The 27,522-nt window shown below is 35.2% G+C and overlaps 1 protein-coding gene across 1 annotated transcript in view; it reads left to right on the top strand.

Annotated features, from left to right (window-relative positions):
• FCHO2 (FCH domain only 2) overlaps positions 1-27,522 on the top strand; it is a 139,091-nt gene that overhangs the window by 77,434 nt on the left and 34,135 nt on the right. Inside the window, 8 exon segments of the mRNA XM_010853609.1 lie at positions 7,134-7,178; positions 9,190-9,262; positions 12,418-12,442; positions 21,053-21,110; positions 21,391-21,566; positions 23,673-23,684; positions 24,037-24,061; positions 25,876-25,918. Of these exon segments, the coding sequence (XP_010851911.1) occupies positions 7,134-7,178; positions 9,190-9,262; positions 12,418-12,442; positions 21,053-21,110; positions 21,391-21,566; positions 23,673-23,684; positions 24,037-24,061; positions 25,876-25,918 (457 nt within the window).

Genomic DNA, 27,522 nt, shown 5'->3' with positions numbered 1-27,522 from the left:
TTTTGAACCAGTCTGTTCCACGTCTGGTTCTAACTGTTGCTTCTTGACCTGCATACAGATTTCTGAGGAGGCAGGTAAGGTGGTCTGTTTTTCCCATCTCTCTAAGAATTTTCCACAGTTTGTTGTAATCCACATGGTCAAAGGCTTTGGTGTTGTCAATAAAGCAGAAGTAGATGTTTTTTTGGAACTCTCTTGCTTTTCTGATGATCCAGCGGATGTTGTCAATTTGATCTGATTCCTCTGCCTTTTCTAAATCCAGCTTGATCATCTGGAAGTTCACAGTTCATGTACTGTTGAAGCCTGCTTGGAGAATTTTAAGCATTACTTTGCTAGCGTGTGAGATGAGTGCAATTGTATGGTAGTTTGAGCATTCTTTGGCATTGCCTTTCTTTGGGATTGGAATGAGAACTGACCTTTTCCAGTCCTGTGGTCACTGCTGAGTTTTCCAAATTTGCTGGCATATTGAGTACAGTACTTTCAGAACATCATTTTTTAGGATTTGTACCCCCACTAGTTTTGTTTGTAGTAATGCTTCCTAAGGCCCACTTTATTTCGCACTCCAGGATGTCTGGTTCTAGATGAGTGATCACACCATCATGATTATCTGGGTCATGAAGATCTTTTTTGTATAGTTCTGTGTATTTTTGCCACCTTGTCTTAATATCTTCTGCTTCTGTAGGCCCATACCGTTTCTGTCCTTTATTGTGCCCATCTTTGCATGAAATGTTCCCTTGGTATCTCTGATTTTCTTGAAGAGATTTCTACTCTTTCCTATTCTGTTGTTTTCCTCTATTTCTTTGCATTGATCACTGAGGAAGGCTTTCGTATCTCTCCTTGCTGTTCATTGGAACTCAGCATTCAGATAGTATATCTTTCCTTTTCTCTTTTGCCCTTAGCTTCTCTTCTTTTCTCAGGTGTTTGTAAGGCCTCCCCAGACAGCCATTTTGGCTTTTTGCATTTCTTTTTCCTGGGGATGGTCTTGATCATTGTCTCCTGTACAGTGTCATAACCTCTCCGTCCGTAGTTCATCAGGCACTCTATCAAATCTAATACCTTGAGTCTGTTTGTCACTTTCACTGTATAATCATAAGGGATTTGATTCAGGTGATACCTGAGTAGTCTAGTGGTTTTCCCTACTTTTCTTCAAATTAAGTCTGAATTTTGCAATAAGGAGTTCATGAGTGGAGCCATAGTCAGCTCCCAGTCTTGTTTTTACTGACTCTATATAGCTCCATCTTTGGCTGCAAAGAATAAAATCAGTCTGATTTCGGTGTTGACCATCTGGTGATGTCCATGTGTAGAGTCTTCTCTTGTGTTGTTGGAAGAGGGTGTTTTCTATGACCAGTGTGTTCTCTTTGCAAAACTCTGTTAGCCATTGCCCTGCTTGCTTCATTTTGTACTCCAAGGCCAAATTTGCCTGTTACTCCAGGTATCTCTTGACTTCTTACCTTTGCATTCTAGTCCCCTGTGATGCTGCTGCTGCTAAGTCACTTCAGTCATGTCCAACTCTGTGGGACCCCATGGACTGCAGCCTACCAGCCTCCTCCATCCATGGGATTTTCCAGGCAAGAGTACTGGAGTGGGGTGCCATTGCCTTCTCTGCCCCTATGATGAAAAGGCCACTTTTTTTGGTGTTAGCTCTAGAAGGTCTATAAGTCTTCATAGAACCATTCTTCTTCAGCATTAGTGGTTGGGGCATAGACCTGGATTACTATGATATTGAATGGTTTGTCTTAGAAACAAACAGAGATCACTCTGTCATTTTTGAGATTGCACCCAAGTACTGCATTTTGGACTATTGTTGAGATGAGGGCTACTCCATCTCTTCTAAGGGATTGTTGCCTGTAGTAGTAGATATAATAGTCATCTGAGTTAAATTCACCCATTCCAATCCATTTTAATTTGCTGATTACTAAAATGTTGACGTTCACTCTTGCCATCTCCTGTTTGACCACTTCCAATTTACCTTGATTCATGGACCTAACATTCCAGGTTCCTATGCAGTATTGCTCTTTACAGCATCAGACCTTGCTTCCATCACCAGCCACATCCACAACTGGAAGTTGTTTTTGCTTTGGCTCTATCTCTTCATTCTTTCTGGAGTTATTTCTCCACTGATCTCCAGTAGTATATTGGGCACCTACCAGCCTGGGGATTTACTCTTTTAGTGTCCTATCTTTTTGCCTTTTCATGGGATTCTGAAGGCAAGAATACTGAAGTTGTTTCCCTTTCCCTTTGCCAGTGGGCCACGTTTTGTCAGAACTCTCCACCGTGACCCGTCCATCTTGGGTGGCCCTACACGGCATGGCTCATAGTTTCATTGAGTTAGACAAGGCTGTGGTCCATGTGTTCCATTTGATTAGCTTTCTGTGATTGTGGTTTTCATTCTGTCTGCCCTCTGATGGCTAAGGATTAGAGGCTTATGGAAGCTCCTGATGGGAGAGACTGACTATAGGGGAAACTGGGTCTTGTTCTGATAGACAGGGCCATGCTCAGTAAATCTTTAATCCAATTTTCCATTGATTGGGAGGTCTGTGTTCCCTCCCTGTTGTTTGAGCTAAGGCCAAACTATGGTAGGGGTAGTGAAGATAGTGGTGGCCTCCTTCGAAAGGACTTGTGCACACACTGTTGTATTCAGTGCCCCTGACCCTGCAGCAGACCCCTGCCGATCCACCTCCACCAGAGACTCCTGGGCACTCCCAGGGAGTCTGGGTCAGTCTCTTGTGGGGACACTTTTCCTTTCTCCTGTTTCCTGGTGTGCACAAGGTTTTGTTTGTGCCCCCCAAGAGTCTGTTTCCCCAGTCCTGTGTAAGTTCTGTAATCAAATCCCACTGGCCTCCAAAGTCAAATTCCCTGAGGGTTCTAAGTCCCTTTGCCAGCTCCTTAGATTGGGAAATCTGTTGGGCGTCCTAGAACTGTATAAGCAGTGTGAGAATTTCTTTGGTATAATTGTTGTGCAGTTTGTGGGTCATCTGCTCAGCAGCTCTGTGTTGGGGCTATTGGTGGCCTTCTCCAAGAGGGCTTATGCCACATACTGGGTGACCCAGATCTGCTGCACGCATAGCCCCTGCCCCCATGGCAGGCCACTGCTGATCCGTGCCTCCTCAGGAAACACGCAGACATTCAAAGGCAGGTCTGTCTTACTCTCTTTGGGGTCTCTGGGTCCTGGTGCACACAAGGTTTTGTTTGAGCCCTCTAAGCATCTCTGGTGGGTATGGGGTTTGATTCTAAATGCAATTTTGCTCCTCCTCCCATCTTGCTGTGGCTTCTCCTTTGCCCTTGGACATGGGGTATCTTTTTTGGGTGGGATCCAGCATTCTCCTGTCGATGGTTGTTCAGTAGCGAGTTGCAATTTTGGAGTTTTCATAGGAGAAGATGAGCGCACGTCCTTCTAGTCCGCCATATGTGTAGATAAGAGAAAGAGGAAGGAAATACGGCAAAAGGTATTATCACCCCTCCATATCATTTATAAAAATGATAAGACCTAGGTTTAAAAAAGGTAAGTAACTAGTCCAGGATAACTAGCCAACAAGCAAGTGGCAAAATCAGGACCTGAACTTCCATGTCCTTTGAGTACCACTGCAAGCTAGAGTTTGGTGCTCTTTTTCCCGTTAGCTTTCCTGGTTCAGCATCTGAGACACGTAGGAATGTGGCTGTGTTGCGGTCCACAGGCCCAGGAGCAAGCTTGAAAATGTCACTGACTCCCATTGTTTACGAGCCCTCCCCCGACTTTGCCTCTTTCTCTCTCCCTCCTCTCTTCCTCATCTCTCCCTCATTCTCATCACTTTTTGTTGAACTTTGAGGTCTGGGCATATTTGTATGTTTTAATTTGGCTTCTAAATAGAACCAGTGATCTGTGGTTTTAGTTGAGTATATGCAGTAAATACTTGATTTAGGTAGCCCAAACCTATTTGATTTTGGGGGCCAGTTTATAACTAGACAAAATTGCTAATTTTGTTGATGGCTTGAGATTTAGAATTGATTCCAAAACAATGGAAACTATTAATTAAATGTTTCACATTTTTTTAATATTCTACCTCATTCCACAAAATACATGTAGTGATGAAAGGTTAGTGTTAAATACATTCTTTCCTCCTGTAACATTTCTTAAAAGTTTTGCTCCAGATTAGATTTGGATGAATTGTTTAGGTTATTGACTTTTTCTCTTGCTAGCAACAATTTATTCCTACCTGATGATTAAAGCATCATATATAAGAATTGTTTGGTTTTGGATCATTGGCTCTCTTTGAGGTCTGCCTTCAATTTCTTCTGCATTTAATTGAACTCTTGATGGCATTTTTAGATAATGTATAAAAGAGCATCAGGAGGCAGAGCCTAAATGGTCTTATTTGCTTTTATACAAACTAAATTGCCCTTGTGGCCCAGCATAAAATCTAAGTACTAAGAGCAGTTATTTATTTTGACAACAGAATTAATTGAGCCTAAAACAATTGAAATTCCAGTTGTAGCAACTATTCTTTGACTCTCACTCTGGCTTTGGTACTGTCAAAAAAAGTAACTTGTCTTATGATTAAATAGCAGAATGATGGGCAGTGGACTGCATTTGGGAGAGATGCTGAATAAACTTTCTACTTGTGAAACGGTTCAGAAGTGACATGCTACAAGGGGGGTCAGAATGTGCATTGATATCCAGCTGAGCTGTCAACTGGCACTGAGCCAGGCACGCAAAGCTTTGCCATGTGAAGCAGCATGTGGAGCGTATGCCATTTGAAAGAGAAAATCTTTTTCATGCATGATTTAATGGTTTTTTTAAGGGCATATATTTAGTTTTATTGTTCCAGAAACTGTTAGTATTTCTGTTTTAATAGAAAAGATTATGTGTGGATGGAAGTCAATTAATTTTTTTAAATATATAGTAATTTTATAATTTGAAAGTATTTGACATCTAACATTTCAGAAATGTCATTTTGAATAGCTTATTTTTATTTGATATTTTTTCTGTTTCAGATAGATTTTAAGAAGATTATGTTTAAAAAAGATAAAGGGAAAAATAATCAAGATATGTCTAGGTAAAATGTGAGAAAAAAATGTAGAATTTTGTTTGAAAGGATTGAAGTTAATAGGGATAAGGAATGTCTTACTATTTTCACATATTTGAAGACATCCAAAGATCTTAAAAGAATATATACTATATTTACTCAGGTGATGTTTTAAAAGGTTTTCTAGATACTGTTTTTTAAAATTGTAAATAATGCAATTTGGTATTGCTGTTTTGTTTTGTTCCCTAGAAAAAGCTCATAGCTTGAGTATTATAGATTCTGTAAATAGTTACTGGGCACAAATGATGTGCTTGTAATAGGAAAATTTTTGATTAATTATGTTTCTGTTTGTCTTTTTTTTTTTGACTGGTGGTTATAGTCTCTCAAGCTTTATTAGGAAGTGATAAAATTAATAATACATAATAAACGGCTGGTGATTTAGGCAGAGATTTTTCATTCTTCATTATTCTTAAACAGCAAAAGATGGCTGTTTATCAGATGCACATACTACTGAAATTCCTTACCTTTATTAGTCTTTCAGTTCTCATCTCTCTGTAAACTATTAGTGTAGGCCTTTAAAGGATTCTAAGACCAAGCTCATTACCCTTTCAGTTAATGAATTTTTAAGCTTCCAGATTTACAGAGTGGACCTGAAGTCCTTGAAATTTTAATTGGGCCATTTTCTGACTCTTAAGAATTTTTTGGATGGAAGTAGTGAATGTATTTTTTTCGTTTTAGCCAAATGATGTTTATTATAAGAATGCCCCAGTAGGGAAGGTATTGCTAATTAATTAATTAAGACCTTGTTTATCATCACATTTATGACTTTTATTCTGCCTATCACTAAATGTTAATCTTCTCTATTTGAATAGAAACTGGAACTGAGGAAGTAAATCTTTGACTTAGAGGTAAAAAGAAGGACATTTTAGCCAATATTTTTAGATGCTCCTACTTGCAGAGAAATTTTCCTTGTTCGTTAGTGGTTTTCTTTCATAATGGAATGACCTATAAGAACTCTGATCATGAATTTGGACATAGTTACAGTTAAGCTTAACATATCAGAAGGATCAGTAGTGAAATCGATTATGTACTCTTTACTTCAAGCTCTATTTAAAAATCTCTTGATGTAGCAGATTGTACCAATTACCATTAATAAATTAAAAATGGTTTCACAAAAAAACTTGACTTGCATAAATTTGTATATTACAGAATAGGGCTAAAGTGACAATTTAGTGGAACGTAAAATTTTAGTTTGATAATTTGTTTTATGTATATTTCAATGGAAAAACAATTCCTACTGTTCACTACTTTATTTACTGTCTAAATAATTTGGTATTTTACATATATGAAAGATACCACATTTTATAGCATTTAAGGTTAGTCCCAGCAGACCTGTCATTTCAGGGCTGTTTTAATTGTTTTTCAGCTGGTTTCCATTTTGTTTTTGTCCCCTTCTCTGCAGTCTATCTCTGGTACCAGTGCTGAATTAATTTTATATAAGACCACTTTCAGGAAGGTGTATGTGTATCTCTTTCTCACATGAAAGCTCTTCCCATTGCCTGCAAACTAGAGTTTAAATTCTTTGACCTGCTATATGGATAGATCTGGGTTTTGACTTTAGCATCACCTCTTAGCTAGTATGTAATTAATTCACTTACTTATTTAGCAGATACTCATGGAAGACATTATTTGCTGGGGCGCAGTGGTGAACTGAACAAGCAAGGTCCCAGGCTTCCATTCTAGGAGTGTTTGCTGTCTTGGCCTCTTGGTCTTACCACCAGCACAACCAAGGATTCAGCAACTGCCTCTTACTGTTGTTTTCTCTCAACTGTACATACAACAAGCTCCCAACTACATGTTAGATCTCTGTGCTCCAAGTTGTGTGGCATCATATATAAAGGGTTTGCAGTAAATTGTGGTCATAATAATGGGCCAGTCACAGTTTTTTTTCCAGTAACACTGAACATGCTTGCTATTTGATTTTTAAACTATTGCTGATATTTTAGTTAACATCAGGTAACCCTGAAACATTTCAGAATCATTAAAAAGATGTAATGGGATCCCATCTGATTGTTTTCTGTCACTTTTTTTTTTAACCAGTACTCGTCCATGTAATAACATTTTTCTTTTTAGGCCTTATTGAATTTGAAGAATGTGACCCTGCTAGTGTGGTTGAAGGTAAGTTGACTAGTTGTAATGTGTGGCAGCTAGCTGATAGCTTCTGTTTACTGAATAGAGAGGCTGCTGCCCATTGGTGTTGGCATGTCTGTGGAGTGATGTAAAAAATCTGAATGTGGTTTAAAGGCTTGCTGTATTAATGTTTGCTTTATAAGTAATAAGTTTGCCCGAAGGATGCTAATGTGTTAGAATATATATTTTTTAAAAGATTAAATATAACATATATTTGTTTTTAGATAAACATTGAGAATGTTTTCTCCATTGATATCCTTCTTTAAACATTCTAGTGTTATAAATATGAAACATCACTACATATTGATGTATACTGCTTATTCTACAATGGGTAGCATTTCAGTAATTAATAAGGTTATGCATTAATGCTAATGTGACTGTCATTCAAAATAGGTGATGATTTGAATTGGAGAAAGGGTCCACAACACTTCCTATTTAAATTTATGTTGTTTATAGTATGAAACCCAAGAGATACCTGCAGTTTTTGTTGTAGGTTTTTGTGTGTGTGTGTGTTGTGTTTTATATATCACTTTGTGAGCTGCTAGAAATAATTTGCAAGCAGTCTTTGATTTTTTTCCAAGACCTGTATAAGAGTTTAGAGAAACGGTTTGCTATTTATTGTGTGTGTAAGGTTATTACTTCAGCAGTCAAGGAGCTCTAGGGCCTAGACTTTTTATAGTTACTAGCTGTTTGATTAAGAGCAGTAATTGTTTTAAGTTCTCTGTAATCTTTAAAAATTCCTCAAAAGCTGAAAAGAATTTAAAGAGTTCTTTAAAAATGTTTAGAAGAAATAATACCTACTCTGAGGAAAAAAATGTATTTTATTTTAAAAATATTTTAATATGCTATACAGATATATGGTTCAGGGAATTAGTTGTACATGAAAGCAAGTACATTATTCTAAGACATTTGAATTATTATCCTGATTGTAGTGATAATAGCTGTATAACACTTAGTTACAAAAACTTAGTTACATAATACTTTTGAGTTTCTTCATCTACAAGATGTGAAGTTAGCTTGGGTGTACTCAAGCCAGTCAGTCCTAAAGGAAATCAACCATGAATATTCATCGGAAGAACTGATGCAGAAATTGAAGCACAATACTTTGGCCATCTGATCCGAAGAGTTAACTCATTAGAAAAGAGCCTGATGCTGAGAAAGATTGAAGGTGAAAGGAGAAGAGGGCAGCAGAGGATGAGATGGTTAGATAGCATCACTGACTCAGTAGACATGAATTTGAGCAAACTCCAGGAGATAGTGGAGGACAGGGAAGCCTGGTGTGCTGCAGTCCATGGGGTCGCAAAGAGTCGAACATGACTTAGCAACTGAACAACAGCAGCTAAGCTTTAAGTGCTGAATTCTATTAACAATTGATAGCATTACTGACCTTTTTAAAAAATAATTTGTCATGCAAGAAGAGGAAGAACTGCCTTATTTGGCAAAACAAATGATATTTTCCCTCATTTATGGTTGGATCCACTTATGACATTGTTTTTATTAGAGATAGCACATGTACAAAAGAATGCCATATTATAAATATCTGTCATACTGTTAATGGACCTGTTGTCACCTATTTATTTAAAACAGCACATTTATATTTTGTGACCTTTTATACAGAGCATGTGATCTGACCTGCATTTATAACCAAATCTCTTATAATGAATGATGTACTTTCTTTGAAGTCTTAAGATATCTGCAAATGCTTACTTTGCCTGAGGTAATTTAGAGGAGGAGAGAATGTCATCGCTCAAGTGATTGTTCTATGTATAACCTTTTGGTGAATAACAGGCTATATTATATTAACATAAGAAAAATTTAAACAGATTATGGCCCTGATTTAAATTTTAGGGCTTAGTAATTGATGCTTGTATTTCTTTCATCCAAATTTAGTATCAACATTTATGAGCAAATCATGTGTCAGGATACAAGATGCATTCATAAATTTAATATGTTTATCAGGAAGAGTCATGTTTCTATAACAATATATGTTTATTTTAAGGTATAAAACCAAGGAAAAGAAAGACTTTTGGTTTACCAGGAATAATTAAAAAGGAAAAGGATGCAGAGTCTGTGTAAGTATATTAAGTATTGTCAAAATTCTTTCCATTTTTAGAAATAATATTTTATAAATAGTCTTATAACAATAAAACTTATTATGAATTTGAAAAGAAAAAATTATTTTGGAAATAACTCAAAAGTATATATGGCTAAGGTGTGAAAAATACAGACTTTTCTAAGAACATTTGCCAACCCCTCTAGTTTTAATTAAAAATGTTAACCTTTTCTATTATTTTAAAATTTCAAGATGAAAGCTTTAGTATTTTCAAATTGAAACTTCAAAGATGCCTTTATTTTATAAAATTATACATGCATATTTAAAAAAATAAAAAATACAGTGAAAACGAAAAATTGTTCTAAGTCTTAATAACCTAAAAGCAGCACCATGGTCAACAATTCGATGAAAATCTTTCAAGACAACTCTAAGCATATAGGAACTTAGTGATATACGTATACATAAATGGAAAATGTTAAATGGAGGAGAAAAAAGCCATAACACATTTTAAACATTTATATTCATCAGTTTTAGATGGAAGATGCAGTATAAACTTCTTTTACCTTTAAAAAAAAATAAATTGGTATACAGAGAAATACAGTTATCATATGTGAAATTAAACTAGTATATTAACTAACTCAAATTTTGTACCTTGGCTACACAGTAGAACTACCTGAGAAATTAAATGTATCTATGCCAGCCTCTGCTTCAGACCAGTGAAATCAGATTCTTTGGGTGTGAGGCCCCAGAAGTTTAGAAGTTTTTGTGTTGTCTTAATATACAATGGGGGTTGAGAGTCATTAAACTATGATTAACCAGAGACAAATTGGAATTAAAGGAACTTTTCTTTGCTTGATTATTCAACCCATTTAGACTGCAGAGACACTAATGCAAAATCTCAAGTGATTTGTTGATCCAGTAACACTGAATGAAATTTGTTTAAAATCCCTGCTATGCTAGCACAATCAGAAAAACCCTCCCAAGAGTTAATATTTTGATGGACAGTCATATTTTCTATGTAAGAGAACAATTTGTGCTTTGGGTATTCTTGTCTCCTCCCTGGTTATATGCTTATCTGAGTTTCTAACATTCCAAATGTCTGTTTCTTTCCTCCTCCCTAGTGGTATTTTGGTTTAACAAATTAAGACTATTTGCAAAGTGACTTATGCCTATAGCTACTGTCTCTTCTGCAGATGTCTTTTGAACTTTGTGAAGGGGGTATTTTGCTTTGTGAAGGGGGTATTTTGCTAAGGGATGGAACCTAATCTCTTTTATAACATTGGAATTGAAGTCTAAACAGTTGATTTGTAAGTAAATTTTAAAAATGTAGCCAGTTTATCTGTTAGTGACTGTATTATAAATAGTTAATATATATAATTGACAGCTTTCACAGCTGTTCATTTAGGGAGCTTCTAATATTTTTGTGTATTTCATGTTTTTAAAGTAGTTTTTCATGATCAGTAATTTCCCAATATGATCATTAGGCCACTTGGATATTGGAATATTTTAACCAATAAGAATACTAAGTCGGAAAACTAATGCCTAAATCATTGCATCACTATCGCCATCTTTCAACACTGCTTGGCAGGAAAAATGTTAAGAGTTCACTTTGCTTGAAATGCCCGAGGCTCTTGGCGTGCTTCTTCTCATAGCCTGAAGGCTTTTGAAATGCCAGCAATTGTGTACGAGGGGTCCTGCTCAGAGCTTGGTCTTCCTGGGGCTTCATCTTCAGGTCTCATACTGCATGCTGTGAAGGCAAACAGATAAGTGCTTTACCACAAAGACTAGAGAATTCTGGCTTAAAGCCAGAGAATAAATGGTTTGGAACTTTTACATTTATATTTCAACTTTATCTTTTAAAAAGTAGATAACATCTTAAGTGATTTGATTCGTGCAGGGATTGAATTGATCATTATAGTAGCTTTTCTAGTCATTTCCTCAGAGTATACATAGGTTTTTTTGATAACAATATTCCTTATAATCTACCAATAATAAGGAAGCCCTTTTTCAGCATTTATGATTTTAAGTAAATATAAAGGCAAGTGGGATTTGCATTTACCCTCGGTGCTCCCTTTTGAATTAAGAGCAGGATAGTCATTTCCCTCTTTTTATCATTCTTTTAGTCTACTCCATCTTATCTTTATTTAAGAAAGTTCTTCATGGATTTTTCTGGTTTGTGCTTGGTCTTTGAATTGATACAGATTACCTGATTATCTTATATTTTAATTTTTTTTTATTTTCTTCATTTAGCTCTTAAAGTGTAATGTCTGCGTTTTCAGACTGTTATTAAAGTGGCAGAATCTGATATGATATTCAGTTAAGTCTATCAAGCCAAAGACTATACCTAATCCACTGCCTTTTAAATAGACACTCTAATTTCTGTTTGTGAATTTGTTTTAGAATGTGTATGTATAAATTCTTCTAACCTCATTCTAATGACTTTAATGCCTTTAATTTTATATATTTAGGGCTTTATTTGTTTAGTTGAGAAGGTTGGTGTCTTTTGTTTTAGATTTAAAATAATAGTTTTCACTAGATTATATCCAGATTTATATTTGCTTATCAGTTAAATGATAAAATATCAGTGCTCAATTGCATATCACATTAGACTAGAAACTATTCCAACTGGAAGTCTAGCTGTTCATTTAACATATTTGGAGAAAAGTGGTTTCACTTCTGTATATTCTGCCTTATGGAAGTACTTCAAAGGGAATAAGTTAAAATTTTTTTATTTAAAAATGTTACTGTTGTTTACCAATAAATGTAAATACAGGCTTTTTAAAAGCCAGACTTTCTTCTTTAGGGGAGCTTTTTGTTTGTTTGCTTTTGTTTTTTTTTACCTTTTTCTACCTGAAGGATTAAAAGCCACTAGAAATCCTTGACAGCTTCGTTGATACGATTCATGTGCCAATTCATGGAAAAGAAGTAATTTTGAAAGTTTTAAAAATATTTGTAAGCTTTTGGTTTTATTTTGTCTTATATAAGTAAAGGGGAATGTCTGAATTTTAAAATCATTTGGTATATTTTAATATTCATGATTTGATTTCTCTAAATACTTTGATGGGGTTTAAATGAAAGTTATGTTTCAGTACCAAAGCAAACACTTTCAATACAGTATATTTACCAGATAGTTCTAATAGTTGTATGTTTATAATGTTTTGTTTGTTTTAATAGGGAATGCCCTGATGCAGATTCACTTGTAAGTAGATTTTATTTTGGTTCAAACAGTTTAGCTATTTTCATTAGGAATACTGAGCATATTTGGGTTGAGTTTGTTTGCAGATCTTTCCAAAAAAAATACTAGCCATATTATTAGAGATTCACTATTGAAATTATTTTACAGATGTATTTTTGGTTTTACATTGCCAGATGCTTTCCTTTAATAAATGTAAGTTATTTCTAACTAACTTTGGAAAGTGGACATTTACTTTTAAAATTGGTGTAGAGCCATAGTATATTACTCTTTCTTGGGAAATATGTCAGATATCAAATCTGCCTGTTTTATTTTAAAATGTGCTGTTACTAATTGATTCTCACCTCTATTAAAATACTACTGTATCTGTTCATGTATTTGAGGTTTGTTTAGGAGACTGACATTTTAGAAAAAGTAGCAACAAACATGGTTAGTACTTTTGTGTGCTCTTTATTTTGTGTTGTAAAGAAAATTTGTATGTATTTCTTATTTAAATATATTTCTTCATGTATAATTAAAGAAGACATCAAATGGAGCTCCCTGTGGTTATAATGAGAGAATAGACTTACCAAGTGATGTTAAGTAATGGGTAGACAGATATGGTCAGATCTGTCATTAGGATTGGTCATTAGACACTGGTTCTGTTGCTAAGTGTAGTAGAGTTAAGCTTTCTCCTTTATTGTTCTTGCTTGCATAACTTGTTTCTTTTGACTCCAAAACATTATGGTCTTTTTCAGCATATTGGCATACCAACATAAAGAACTACATATTTTGTAAAACATTGTGGTTTATTTTATTTAAGATAAAACTCGTATTTTTGTTGCACGTTTCAGCTTTAAGATAAGAAAACTATTGTTTGTTAATAAATTTATAGTGAAAATAAATTAACTTCTGATGAGCTCTAGGCCTAAAATTATTGGTGTGTGTGGAATTTTAACATTTACTTTCCACTTGCCTGTTTTGATACCCTTAGTTTACTAATTAATGAAAAAGTCAACAGATATGTTTGGCATTTACTGTAGTGCTCATCATGCATTTTATTTCTGAATGATTTATAGCATTTATTTGATGAGTGCAACATTGAATATAAATTTTAATACTTTGTTTTATATACACACTCCTATAAATAAAATATTTAAAATTTTCTTAGTTTATTGATACTTTTCTGTAATGATCAATATTTAGTAGTTTTGAACTTTAGCCAGTACTTATCTGGAATTAGGGGCTTTAAAAGAGGACATGAAATTCTACTGCTATGTAAGAAATGATTGATCAATTTGATGGTATAGAAATGAATATCATAAAATTAGAAAAAATACACCATAGAAGGATTTGAATCACTAAAAATACAGTTGGGCAGAGTGTATTTGCAAGATGTTTAACAAGGGGCTAATTATTTTCCTTTGCAAAATTTTTATACAAGTAAGTTTAATAAAAGACAAGCAAGTATCCCAGTAGGAAAAGGGCATTAGGATAAAAACAGGCAATTTTAATAAGAATAAATAAAAGGTTGTGGTGAATAATCATGCTGCTGCTACTGCTGCTAAGTCGCTTCAGTCGTGTCCAACTCTACAACCCCATAGACAGGAGCCCACCAGGCTCCCCCATCCCTGGGATTCTCTAGGCAAGAATACTAGAGTGGGTTGCCATTTCCTTCTCCAATAAGTAATGTTATTCAAAATTGTAGTCTTCTTCTGATGCAAATTAAAATGAAATTTCTATATTCACCAATCATACTGGCAAAAGTTTTGATACATGTGTACTGTTGTTAAGACTGTAAACTGGTATAATCTGTCTTGTGCATAGTTTGGCAGTATCTCTCCAAATAAGAAATGTATATTCTTTTTGACTTTGCAGTGCTGCTGCTAGGGCTTTACTGTTATTGCTATAGTCACAGGCATTGTGTGTATGTGCATGTGTGTGCTGCTAAGTCACTTTAGTCGTGTCCGACTCTGTGTGACCCCATAGACGGCAGCCCACCAGGCTCCCCCATCCCTGGGATTCTCCAGGCAAGAACACTGGAGTGGGTTGCCATGTCCTTCTCCAGTGCATGAAAGTGAAAAGTGCAAGTGAAGTTGCTCAATCGTGTCCGACTCTTAGCGACCCCATGGACTGCAGCCTACCAGGCTCCTCCGTCCACGGGATTTTCCAGGGAAGAGTACTGGAGTGGGGTGCCATTGCATGTGTGTATTGATATATATATATACACACATGTATATATATATTCTTCATCAAGATATATGCTTATATAGATAAGGAGAAAAGGTAGATAGAGACATGTTTATTTCAACACTGTTGATATTAGCAAAAAATTGGAAGCACTAAAGAAAGCATCAGTTAAAATGGGGATTGGTTAAATTATTAAACATTCACTTGAAGACATAGTCATGTTACAGAGCTAGATGGCTCTGTGTCTGTTGATGGGAAGAACTATGTGGTCTTTAAAATAATTGCTTTTTAAAATATATACATGTGTATATGATATGCATTCTCTTTTTTAAAAAGAATGAGTTACAAGATGTTGAATTTTGGTTACCTTTGAAGAGAAGGATTACAGTAGTGATCAGCAGAGAAAGGAGGCTTTCATTTTTTGTTGTTTCCTTTTATTTATGGCCTCTGGTTTATTTAGGGCTTCCCTGGTGGCTCAGTCAGTGAAGAATCTGCCTGCAGTGGAGGAGACCTGAGTTTAATCTGTGGGTCAGGAAGATCCCCTGGAGAAGGAAATGACAACCCACTCCAGTATTCTTGCCTGGAAAATTCCATGGACAGAAGAGCCTGGTGGGCTACAGTCCATGAGGTTGCAAGAGTCGAATAGGACTTAGTGACTAAACCACCATGATTTATTTATGGCCTCAGTTCAGTTCAGTTCAGTCACTCAGTCATGTCCGATTCTTTGTGACCCCATGGACTGCAGCACGCCAGGCCTCCCTGTCCATCATCAACTCCCGTAGTTTACCCAAACTCACGTCCATTGAGTTGGTGATACCATCCAACCATCTCATCCTCTCTCGTCCCTTTCTCCTCCTGCCTTCAGTCTTTGCCAGCATCAGGGTCTTTTCCAATGAGTCAGTTCTTCGCATCGGGTGGCCAAAGTATTGGAGATTCAGCTTCAACATCAGTCCTTCCAGGGAATATTCAGGACTGATTTCCTTTAGGATGGACTGGTTGGATCTCCTTGCAGTCCAAGGGACTCTCAAGAGTCTTCTCCAACACCACAGTTCTAAAGCATCAATTCTTCAGCGCTCAGCTTTCTTTATAGGCCAACTCTCACATCCACACGTGACTACTGGAATTTCCATAGCCTTGACTAGACAGACCTTTGTTGGCAAAGTAATGTCTCTGCTTTTTAATATGCTGTCTAGGTTGGTCATAACTTTCCTTCCAAGGAGTAAGCGTCTTTTAATTTCATGGCTGCAGTCACCATATGCCGTGATTTTGGAGCCCCCCAAAATAAAGTCTGCCACTGTTTCCACAGTTTCTCCATGTATTTGCCATGAAGTGATGGGACTGGATGCCATGATCTTAGTTTCTGAATGTTGAGCTTTAAGCCAACTTTTTCACTCTCCTCTTTAACTTTCATCAAGAGGCTCCTTAGTTCTTCTTCACTTTCTGGCATAAGGGTGTTGTCATCTGCATATCTGAGGTTATTGATATTTCTCCCAGCAATCTTGATTCCAGCTTGTGCTTCATCCAGCCCAGTGTTTCTTATGATGTACTCTGCATATAACTTAAATAAGCAGGTTGACAGTATACAGCCTTGACGTACTCCTTTCCTGATTTGGAACCAGTCTGTTTTCCATGTCTAATTCTAACTATTGCTTCCTGACCTGCATACAGATATCTCAAGAGGCAATTATGGCCTATTTGTCACCTTTTTGTTTATGGCTAGTCTTACTGTAACTTAAATGTCAGCTACTTTGGTAGGGAAATAGCCATCATTTTCTTTTCCTTTCTTAAAAGGTCTATGTATGTAATTTTAAAAAATTATTTTGAGATATAGATCTTTTGAAAGTTGACGAACTGTAAATTGCTCTCTTCTTTTAGTTTTAGCTAATTTCCCCTCTCCAGAGAGATTGAGAAATATACCGTTGACTTGTGAGCTCTTATCCCAATATTTAAAAAAAATTACTACTACCACTATCCGCCAACTGCCTCTAAGGTTGTTGACTAAAGTTACCTGCTCATTTCTTTTTCTTGTACTGCTTTTGACTTAATAGTTTGCTCTAGCAGTATGGGGCCCTAATATAGAAACCATGGATTGAATGGACAAAGGTGTAAACAGGTAATGTGTAAGTTTTTATCAATATCATGAATAGTTCTAGCATTGAAAACCTTATACAGTAAAAATTACTGCTATTTTTAAAAAACATACCAAGAAAGCATTTTATTTTTAAATAATTGTCAATTTATAGATCATTACAAAGATAATACAGAGCAGTCTCATGTGCCTCATCTTGCCTCTCCTGATGGTAACATCTTGTAAAACTTTGGTACAGTAACATATATAACTAGAATATTGATACTGCTGCTGCTGCTGCTGCTAAGTCGCTTCAGTCGTGTCCAACTCTGCAACCCCATAGACGGCAGCCCACCAGGCTCCCCCGTCCCTGGGATTCTCCAGGCAAGAACACTGGAGCGGGTTGCCATTTCCTTCTCCAATGCATGAAAGTGAAAAGTGAAAGTGAAGTCGCACAGTCGTATCTGACTCTTAGCAACCCCATGGACTGCAGCCTACCAGGCTCCTCTGTCCATGGGATTTTCCAGGCAAGAGTACTGGAGTGGGGTGCCATTGCCTTCTCCAATATTGATACTAATACAGTCAAAACAACATTACCATTAAATAAGGATCTTTTTTTCCCTCACCTATTTAACCCTGTCCTAGTGCTCAGATCCCTGGAATTTACTGATCTGTTTATCACCTCTATATGTTGACCTTTTCCAGAATGTCAGATAAATGGGATCCTATAAGATACAACTTTTTTAGACTGGATTCTTTTGCCCTAGGAATATTAGATATGCATTTAAGATTTATTCATATTGTTGCATGACTCCATAGTTCATTCCTTTTCTGGCAGTAAAGAGTATCACTGTATAGATGTCCCACAGTTTACTTATTTACCTATTGAAGGATATTTTGCTTGCTGCTTCTTTTAGGTGATTATGAATAAAGCAGCTTAATAACATTTGTGTGCAGGTTTTTGTGGGAAAATAGTTTTACTATCAAGTGGGTGAATACTTAGGAGTGTGATTGCTGGATTTCTGGGAGGATCTTTCATTTTAATTGCCCCTTTTCTGTCACTTTTCTTCTGATACTACCCTCCCCCCACCAACCACCTCTGGCAACTACTAATCTTTTCTCCATTTCTATAAACTTGTCATATCAGTAATGTTATTTAAGTGGAATTGTATGTAACCTTTTCAGATGGACATTTTTTTACTCAGCACCCTTTTCTGGAGATTATTCCAGATTGTTGCATGTATAAATAGTTCCTTCCTTTTTATTGCTGAACAGTATTCCACGATGTAGGTATACCAAAGTCTGTTCACTTATTGTGGGATATTTAGTTGTTTCCAATTTTTGACTATTAGAAATGCTACTTTGAACAATTGTATACAGGTCTTCGTGTACATAAAGTTTTCTTTTGACACTGGTATTTTTCTTTCTGAAGTCTATTTTATTAGTATCTAATAGTGAAATAGTCACTGTCATTTTTATTTTTTAAATGACTATTTCCTGGTGTATATACTTTTTCATTTTCCTTTCAACCTACCCCTTTTTGTTTATTTGAAGTGAGTTTCTTATGGGTAGCATATGGGTCATGTTTTTTTAATCCATCCTGTCAATCTGTCTTTTTATATATGTGTATAGTATATTAATATGTAATGTAATTATTGACATGTTGGGGTTTGTCTGCCATTTAATTTTTTGTTTTTGTTCTTACCTGTCTTTGAATTTTGTTTTCTTGTTCCTACTTTTCTGTGGGTTATTTGAACCTTTTGTTTTTAGAATTTCACTTGGATTTATAGTTTGGTTTTTTTGTTTCTTTTCTGAAGCATATCACTTTGTATATCATTTTAGATGGTTACTGTGGGTCACTCTCCAGTGTCTTCAGATGGATGTTTTTGTTTATTTTGACCAGAGTTTATTGATGTAATTTGCAGGAGGTTGATTCAAAGCAGTTTATTTGGTCTTATAGAAAACAGCTCTGTATTATTTTAAATTAGTACATTGTATAGTATAGTGTATTGTAAACAAATTTTAAAATAGGGTAAGTAGCAGATCCCACATAGAACCTCTAGGAGATTAAATATCTGCTATATTTATAGGGTATCAAGAATACAAATAAAGTATTTTGAAAAAAACTTTTTCATTCTGATTTTTAATGAATCCACATTTGGCAAGGTTTCTTTAAAGTATCATTTGCATATTATTTGCACTTTAAGTATTATTTGCACATTAGCAAGCAACATACAGAACTCAAAGAAAGTGCTCTACTTCTGGGGTCATAACTACATCACTTGTCATCTTTTTGTCTATGGAATCTGCTCTTTACCTTATATTAGATATTTCACTTCTAAACTTTAATCCAGTCTGTTAACTCACTGCTAGCTACATTAGGGAGAAGGCAATGGCACCCCACTCCAGTACTCTTGCCTGGAAAATCCCATGAATGGGGGAGCCTGGTAGGCTGCAGTCCATGGGATCACGAAGAGTCGGACACGACTGAGCGACTTCATTTTCACTTTTCCCTTTCATGCATTGGAGAAGAAAATGGCAACCCACTCCAGTGTTCTTGCCTGGAGAATCCCAGGACGGGGAAGCCTGGTGGGCTGCCGTCTATGGGGTCGCACAGAGTCAGACACGACTGAAGCGACTTAGCAGCAGCAGCAGCAGGTACATTAGAATCTAACAGGCACAGCACAAGGTTTATACAGTTATAACTTGGAAGCTGAAACTGTGTAAACCTTGTGCTGTGCCTCTTAGATTAGCAATCCCTCATGTTTCTCTTGATGAGCTTCAACCAGTGATTGGAGGAAGACTGGGAAACTTTACCAGGAGAAATGATATAGGCTGTCCTCTGCATGCATGCTCAGTCGTATCTGACTGTGTGACCCCATGGACTGTGTGTAGCCCACCAGGCTCCTCTGTCCATGGAATTTTCCAACCAAGAATATTTATGTGTGTTGCCATTTCCTACTCCAGGGATCTTCCCCACCCAGGGACTGAACTTGTGTCTCCTGCATTAGCAGGCAGATTTCTTTATCACTACATCACCTGGGAAGGCCATTGGCTGTCCAGTTACATACAACTGGTAAACCCTGGTTTTTCTTGGCAGTCCTTTTTTCCTCCCCATTTTCAAAAACTTTTAATTTGGAAATATAGTCTAACCTCAAAAAATACATATACAAGAGTAAACTAGTACAAAGAACACTTGTATACCTTTAACTTTTTACTACATTTGCATACGTACATGTGTTTTTAATATTTTTCAGATCCATTTGAGCATACATTTTATAGTCTTTAGCCTAACTACAAAAGCATTTTTAGAGAAGTGACCCTTCTGTATCCCTTCTGCTTCATTGCCCTTCCTTCTTTGGAACCAGCTTTATTTTATTTATCTTTTCAGTATTTTTTTTAATAAAGATAAACATATCTATATGTTAAATTTTAAATTAACCCATCTTTCTTACTTAAAAGGTAGTATACTATATATGTTCTCTTGTACTTGTTTTTTTCAGTTAGCAGTATTTCCTGGAGGTCTCTACATATCAGTTCATAAAAACTTCTCATCTTTTTTGTTTTTAAATACCTGCATAGGACTTAATTTTGTGTATACACCTATAATTTATTCATCTATACTTGGACACGTTGTGCTTTCCAAAATTGTGAGTTACAGATAACCTTATTGCATGTATATTTTTAAATTCTTGGGGGGTATATCTTCAGAATAAATTCCTAGAAAAGGAACTCTTGGGTAGAAGAATAAGCATGTAAATATTTTTATTAGATACTGCTGTTTTTCTCTCTGTGTGAATTGTACTATTTTGTATTTATACCAGCACAATATAAAAGTACATTTCTTCACAGCTTTGCCAACAGAGTATATTTTCAAACTTGAATTTTTATCCAGTCTCATGGGTAAAAGACGGTATTTTAGTATAGTTGAAATTTTCTTGGTAGTCTTTTATTTATTTGTTTTGTAATTTTGATATGTATTTCCATGTACTCAAGCTGTCAGTCCTCTGATTTTACCTCCTCTCTTCCATGATACACACAATCCCAAGCTTTTATTTCTTCATTTTGAAGATTTGGGTGAAAAGTTGGTTGTTCGCAGAACTGCTGGCATGCCTAGTGGAACACCTGTTCTCTTCCTTTCCGTGTGTATCCTGTTTGGTTTGCAGTGCTCTTCTCTTTTAGACATCTTAAGTATGGAGTATCATTAGAAGCTAACTAAAAAGACATAATTTCCCATAGTGTTAGTAATTTTGTTAATCTCTTGATATTTGATAAATTATAGTAAAATCCCTCAGTAATAGTTAAATTAAGACTGTTTTGATAACCTTTAGTGTTTTGGCAGTTGGAGCCATTGTTAAAGTTGTTTTCTTTCCCCATAGAACATTCCTGATGTGGATGAAGAAGGCTATAGTATAAAACCAGAAGCAAATCAGAATGATATCCTTTTACCATCTGGGTATTCTTGTGGATTGTGTTGGCATATATAAGTAGACAGTTATAACAAAATAATCTATTGTTTAATAAAGACTTTAATTTTTAATTGTAATAAAATGTGCCTCTGTGTTCTTTATTTGATATGTTATGAATAAGTTAGTAGTTATATTTCTGGTAAAATCCATCTTACCTTTTAAAGTTTTTTGTTCCTTTTTATCAATGTGTGAAAAACTGGTTGTGCACTAAGATAATGTAAAAACTCGATTCTTTAACCAATACTCACATACCAAAGAGAACCATTTCTACTCATCTAGTGATTCTGATTCTGAAGATGAAGAACCAAAGAAGTATCGGATAGAAATCAAACCTGTGCATCCAAACAACTCACATCACACAATGGCTTCCTTGGATGAATTAAAAGTGTCTATAGGAAATATAACACTCTCCCCAGCAGTATCTGTAAGTAAGAAAATAAGCAAGTTTCCACTCACTATATAGAAGCCTTTGGGTTTTGTTTAGTAGCTTATCTACCTGCGTCTGGATAGTTTCTAGTGAAGTCACTCAGTCGTGTCCAACTCTTTGTGACCCCGTGGACTGTAGCCTACCAGGCTCCTCTGTCCATGGGATTTTCCAGGCAAGAGTACTGGAGTGGGTTGCCATTTCCTTCTCCAGGGGATCTTCCCAACACAGGGATTGAACCTGGGTCAAAGGACTAACAAAAATTAAAAATCACTTAGTGAAAGAAAGTGAAGTCGCTCAATCGTGTCTGACTCTTTCTGACTCCATGGACTGTAGCCTACCAGGCTTCTCCTTCCATGGGATTTTCCAGGCAAGAGTACCGGAGTGGGTTGCCATTTCCTTTGCCAGGGAATCTTCCCAATCAAGAGATCGAACCTGGGTCTCCTGCATTATAGGCAGCCGCTTTACCCTCAAAATCACTTAGTAATAGTTAGTTTAAGCATGTTGGATGAGGAAATAATTTATTATATTTTTAGCTTTATTGAGTATACAGTTTATAATCTTTATACAGGCAAATGAGTTTGTGAGTTTGGCTTAGTTTTGTTTCCTTTTGAATGTGTTTTAAGTGAAAGCATGGAAAATACACTATTTTTGCCATTGATGTATTTTATAAATACTACTATATGTCTCAGGCAGAATTTTGTAAACTACAGTATTAACCTTTTCCTCATCTGATGTTAAAGTCTTTCATCCATTTTTTGGGTTTGTTTTTTTTTTTTGGTAAGCTTTATTGTAAAAGGGAATTCCATTAAAATGAATCTCATGATTAAATTGTATCTTCTTTTTTTTCCTGTCACTGTAACTAATGGTTGTTTTCCAGAATTTTCATACTGGAAAAGGCACAGATAAGAATTCTTAGTTGATAGTGATTAATTCCTCAATTCTGAGATACTAAACGATAGGTTTTGAGACAGAAAAACAGTCAACATAATGGATCTTTCTAATGATGTCATACTTTTAAATTCAGAAATGTTAAACTGTGGGGAATAAAAGTATGTCTTAGAATGTCAAGTTTATCTGTACATACTTATTGTGGTTGATATTAAACTTACTGTTCTTGATAATGGAGAATAAAACTTCTCGCCATTTTGTATTATTATTTAATTGCAGATTTAAGTAGTTTATATGTATTTGTTGGAAAAAGTGTTTTTCTCCCAGTGTCATCAGTTCAGTTCAGTTTAGTCATTCAGTCATGTCTGACTCTTTGCAACCCCATGGACTACAGTATGCCAGGCTTCCCTGTCATCACCAACTCCTGGAGCTTGCTCTAACTCATGTCCATTGAGTCAGTGATGCCATCCAACCATCTCATCCTCTGTCATCCCCTTCTCCTCCCACCTTCAATCATTCCCAGCATCAGGATCTTTTCCAGTGATTCAGTTCTTCGCATCAGGTGGTCAAAATATTGGAGTTTCAGCTTCAGCAATCAGTTCTTCCAATGAATATTCAGGACTGATTTCCTTTACACTTTTAGAATTTGAGAACTGTTTTTTCCACCAAAAAGATATTTCTGAAGTGAGGTTTTATTCTACCATTGTTATTAATACCAAGGTTAAATCATGGTGCATATATATATGAAATAGGAAGTTGTAAAGCCATTAAAAAGTTTTATTGTGTAAGAGCATAAATAATTTAAAATATATATGTAAATAAAAGCCTAGAGGAAATAAAATATTAATCATCTTTGGGTAGGGAGATAATTGATGCTTTGTGCTATTTTCTTTTTTTTAAAAGGAATGTATTGATTTCATACTCAGAAAATAAGTAATAATCAGAAAAATTAATTATTAATATCAGGTTTGAAAAGAGGATCTTGAGAGTATATTTTGTTGCCTAGTTTGCTTGTCTAGCTTAAATTGGTTTTTCCCCCAACAGTGTATGTCTTTTAAGTATATATATATAGATTTTAGATACGATTAAGAAGGGAATAGACAGATTGTTAGAGCATAGAAATATATTTCAAACTCTGAAATGAATACTGTGGTTTTTCTTTTTCCTTTTTTTAACACTGTTTTTCTTTTTCTTTTTCTTTCCATGTACTACTAGAGACACAGCCCAGTAAGTGCAAAATTTTATATTTTTATTTATTGACTTAAAAAATCATTGTATATTTAAACATTGATTTTCAAAATATTTGCTTTTAGATTAGCAAGTCATAGTATCTTGCTGTAGATACTAGTATTTTAAAACATTTCATTTTATTGAATTATTTAAAGGTACACATGTTATTTTTGATTATAAAACAAAAGGTTTTTTTCTGTAATCTCTTTAGCTAAATACAGTTTATAATTGAGCAAATATATGAAAAACTTAAAATTATGTTCTCAGTGTTAACATTTTATCAAGTAATTGTATTACAAACATTAAATTATTTGTTTGATGGCACTTGGTTTTTGCATTTCTATTTTAGGTGCAGATGAATCGGAATTCATCTAGTAAGTTTGACATTTAAATTGGTTATTTTAAGTCTATTAAAATTTATCAGAGAATTTGCTAAGCTTGTAGCCTAACATACGTAGTTGTAGGAATGGTCTTTGCTAATCATTAACCATGACAACAGACTATAGAAGTATACCTATTTTGCAACAGAAGACAATTTATGTGTATTATTTCTTTTAGTTTTAAGATGTGCTTTAAGCTTTAATACATGACTACCACATTTTTCATAAATCAGCAAAACCAAAGAGCAGCTTCTGATTAAGCTTATAAAACAGTTAAACTATCATAACTCTTCATGAAGCAGAAGGCGCTTCTGAGTTTTAGCTTGGTCTTTAAGTCATATCACATTTATAGTTTCTATTATAAAGTTTTTAGTATAGTAACTTAAATTATACTACAAATGATTTGGGGATGGTAACATCATTTGCAGAATCATGAGTTAAACATAACAGGAATCGAACCAGGGTCTCCTGCATTGCAGGCAGATTTTTTACCAGCTGAGCTATCAGGGAAGCCCAAATACAGCGCACATTGTGGGAAAAACAGAGCTGAGCAGCCCACACCAAAGTTATGCAGTTTTGTGAACAATGCCTAATAAAAACCATGACATCAGTCGTAATTAAAAATTCTAGCACAGTTCAAAAGACCTATTCTTAGTAAATACCAAACTAAAAGTAAGATTTCATTAATACTTTTAAAAAATAAATGGTAAGTAGCTTGTTTATAGGGGATAGGAGGAAAAAGAGTATAAACTCAGTTTCAGCAACTGAGTTATGAAGATGAGGGCAAAGTGCAGAAAGATAAAGAACACCACAGTAAACACTTTGAGGCAAAACATATGGCTGAGAAAAGCCAAATGGGAGAATGTGATATGAATGGGCATTATGTACAATGTGGAATTATTCCACATTTGTTATTGTTTAGTCGCTAAGTAGTATCCAACTCTTCTGTAACCCCATGGGCCCACCAGATTCCTTTGTCCATGGGATTCTTATCCAGGCAAGAATACTAGAGGGGTTTCCCATTTCCTTCTCCAGGGGATCTTCCCAACCCAGGGATTGAACCTGTTGCCTCCTGCATTGACAAGTGGATTCTTTACCACTGAGTCACCAGGGAAGCCTGTTATTCCTCACAGTTTGCTGTAATTACCCATGCTGATGTGTTCTGCATTCATCAGCTATTCTTGGTGATGCAAAACATTAAGGTGCAGTGAAAATTGCTTATGAACCAACAGAACTTTTGCTTTACTGATGCTGTTCCCCCAGGTACCAGTTGCTTATGAAATGATTCATGTTACAAATGCAGAAGGTAGAAAAATAGACTATCTCATAAAGAGACTGTTGTTCCAGTTTGTTACAAAAATTTTATTTTTCAAAATAAGGTGTTCTTCAAGAGTTAGTATCTACTTTTGGTCAATAAAATAATCACTAATAATATCTTAGAGCTTGAAAAGTGCTTTCATGATTCATCAGTTAAAATTGTTGAGTAGTACATACGCTTTTAAACATCTGTTCTGATTTTTAGAGTTGCATCCCATATTTTTTTATGAACAGCAGTTTAACAAATATGATGGTTTAGTTGACTCAAGTTATTTCTTATCAAAGATACTAGAGATAAAGGTTCAGCAGAAATTCAGCTCTTATTTTAATATTCTTAAATGGTAGAAAATTTGTAAAAGGATTGTTTTCCTTTTCTTCGTGTGTGTGTGTGTTATTATCAGAATTTAAAAGTTGATCTGTGTAGTAGTTCTCTTTACATTAAAATATTTTATTGGATTAATTTTTTCATAATATTTCAACTTTTTAACTAGGTGAAGAGTTAACAAAATCAAAGCCGTCTGCTGCATCCAATGAGTAAGTTTTACGTTCAGAATCTTTTGTAAATGACTTTATTTTTTAGAGAAATTTTAGCTTCACAACAAAATTGAGTGGAAGGTACAGAGGTTTTTGCATATACGCTTTGCCTCCACATATGCCAAACCTCCCCTGCTATCAGAATCCACCACCAGAGGAGCATAGCTACAATTGATGAACCTCTGTTGACAAATTGTTAACACCCCCAAAGTCCATGGTTTACATTAGGATTCACTCTTGGTGTTGTATGTATCCTGTGAGTTTTGACAAATGGATAATGACATGTGTCCACCATTATAGTATCGTACAGAATAATTTCACTGCCCTAAAAATCCTGTGTCTTCTACCTATTTAATCCTTTCCTCCCCACTACATTTAAATTTTAAGTATCCTTTTTTTCTTTCTAGAGAGTTTTACTTTCTCTGTAGTTTTAACTCTAGAAGACTGTTTATATTCATCCCATTTCCTAAGCTGTGAAATGTCAGAGTTTTTAGATGTTTTAAATTATTTCTCATTTGACAGTATTTATTTCTATGATAATTAGAAAAACATTCATTCCACTGTATTTGGCTTTGGGATCCTCACTGCTTTTGTAAGTAAATGATAGTATCCCAAAGTCATGCACGTCTATTTGTTTTTAACTCTAGTTTACATTGGCGTGTAGCTGATTACCAGTGTTGTGACAGTTTCAGGTGGAGAGCAAGGGACTCAGCTACACATGTACGTGTATCCTTTCTCCCCCCGACTCCCCTCCTGTCCAGGCTGCCACATAACCCTGAGCAGAGTTCCCTGTGCTGCACAGTAGGACACTGGTTATTGATTTTAAATACAGCAGCGTGCATGTCTGTATTTCAACTAGTTATTCTCGTGGAAATTCTCTCACTTTTCCTTCAATTTTGACTTTGTAAAGTAGACTGTATACTTTATGAACCTCAAAACGAAATGTTTCAATTAAGTTGATAAAGGAGAGAAGACGTGTTGCCAGTTGTTCTTAAAAAGAAAAAATATTTTAAGCCAGTGTTGCATGGGTTTTTTCCCTCACTTCTATATTAGTAAGAATACTTTAAATATTTATTGCATGAGTAAAAGTAGACTTAATTAAATGGATAGTTTGAAATGGAAACTTCCGAAGCTAAGCACTAATTGAGCACACCAGTGGTATTCATTTGATTTTTCATTTTTAAAGATAAGTTGTTTAGTGTTTTAAGACTGTTTTCAGAAATCATTTATACAATTATGATTCTGTACTTTATCATAAGTGTGTTTCCATATGGGTACCTGTTGAGATATTAGATCTCCACTTATAAGTGATTGTAATATTTTATTATCGTGGGCCTGTTTTCTCAGATTTCTAAAAAATATTTTAAATAATGGTAGTTTGATACATTAAATTATTTTAAAGTGGGGATCAATTTTATTTTTTTGCATAAATACAATTTTTATTTGTCAAGAATATCTCAGTAAATTTGGGAAAATTAGTTTAAAAAGGGGTACAAAGGTCAGGTGTTCAGAATAGAGATTAAGCATCTTAAAAGGGGTATGACTAAAATGAAAAAGAGAAACATTTATATAAAAGTTTGTATTAAAGTGAAGAGCCAAGATTG

Source organism: Bison bison, unplaced genomic scaffold (genome assembly GCF_000754665.1).
Source record: "Bison bison bison isolate TAMUID 2011002044 unplaced genomic scaffold, Bison_UMD1.0 scf7180017864329, whole genome shotgun sequence".
Taxonomy (NCBI): Eukaryota; Metazoa; Chordata; class Mammalia; order Artiodactyla; family Bovidae; genus Bison; species Bison bison.
This window is presented reverse-complemented; position numbering and strand designations above follow the sequence as displayed.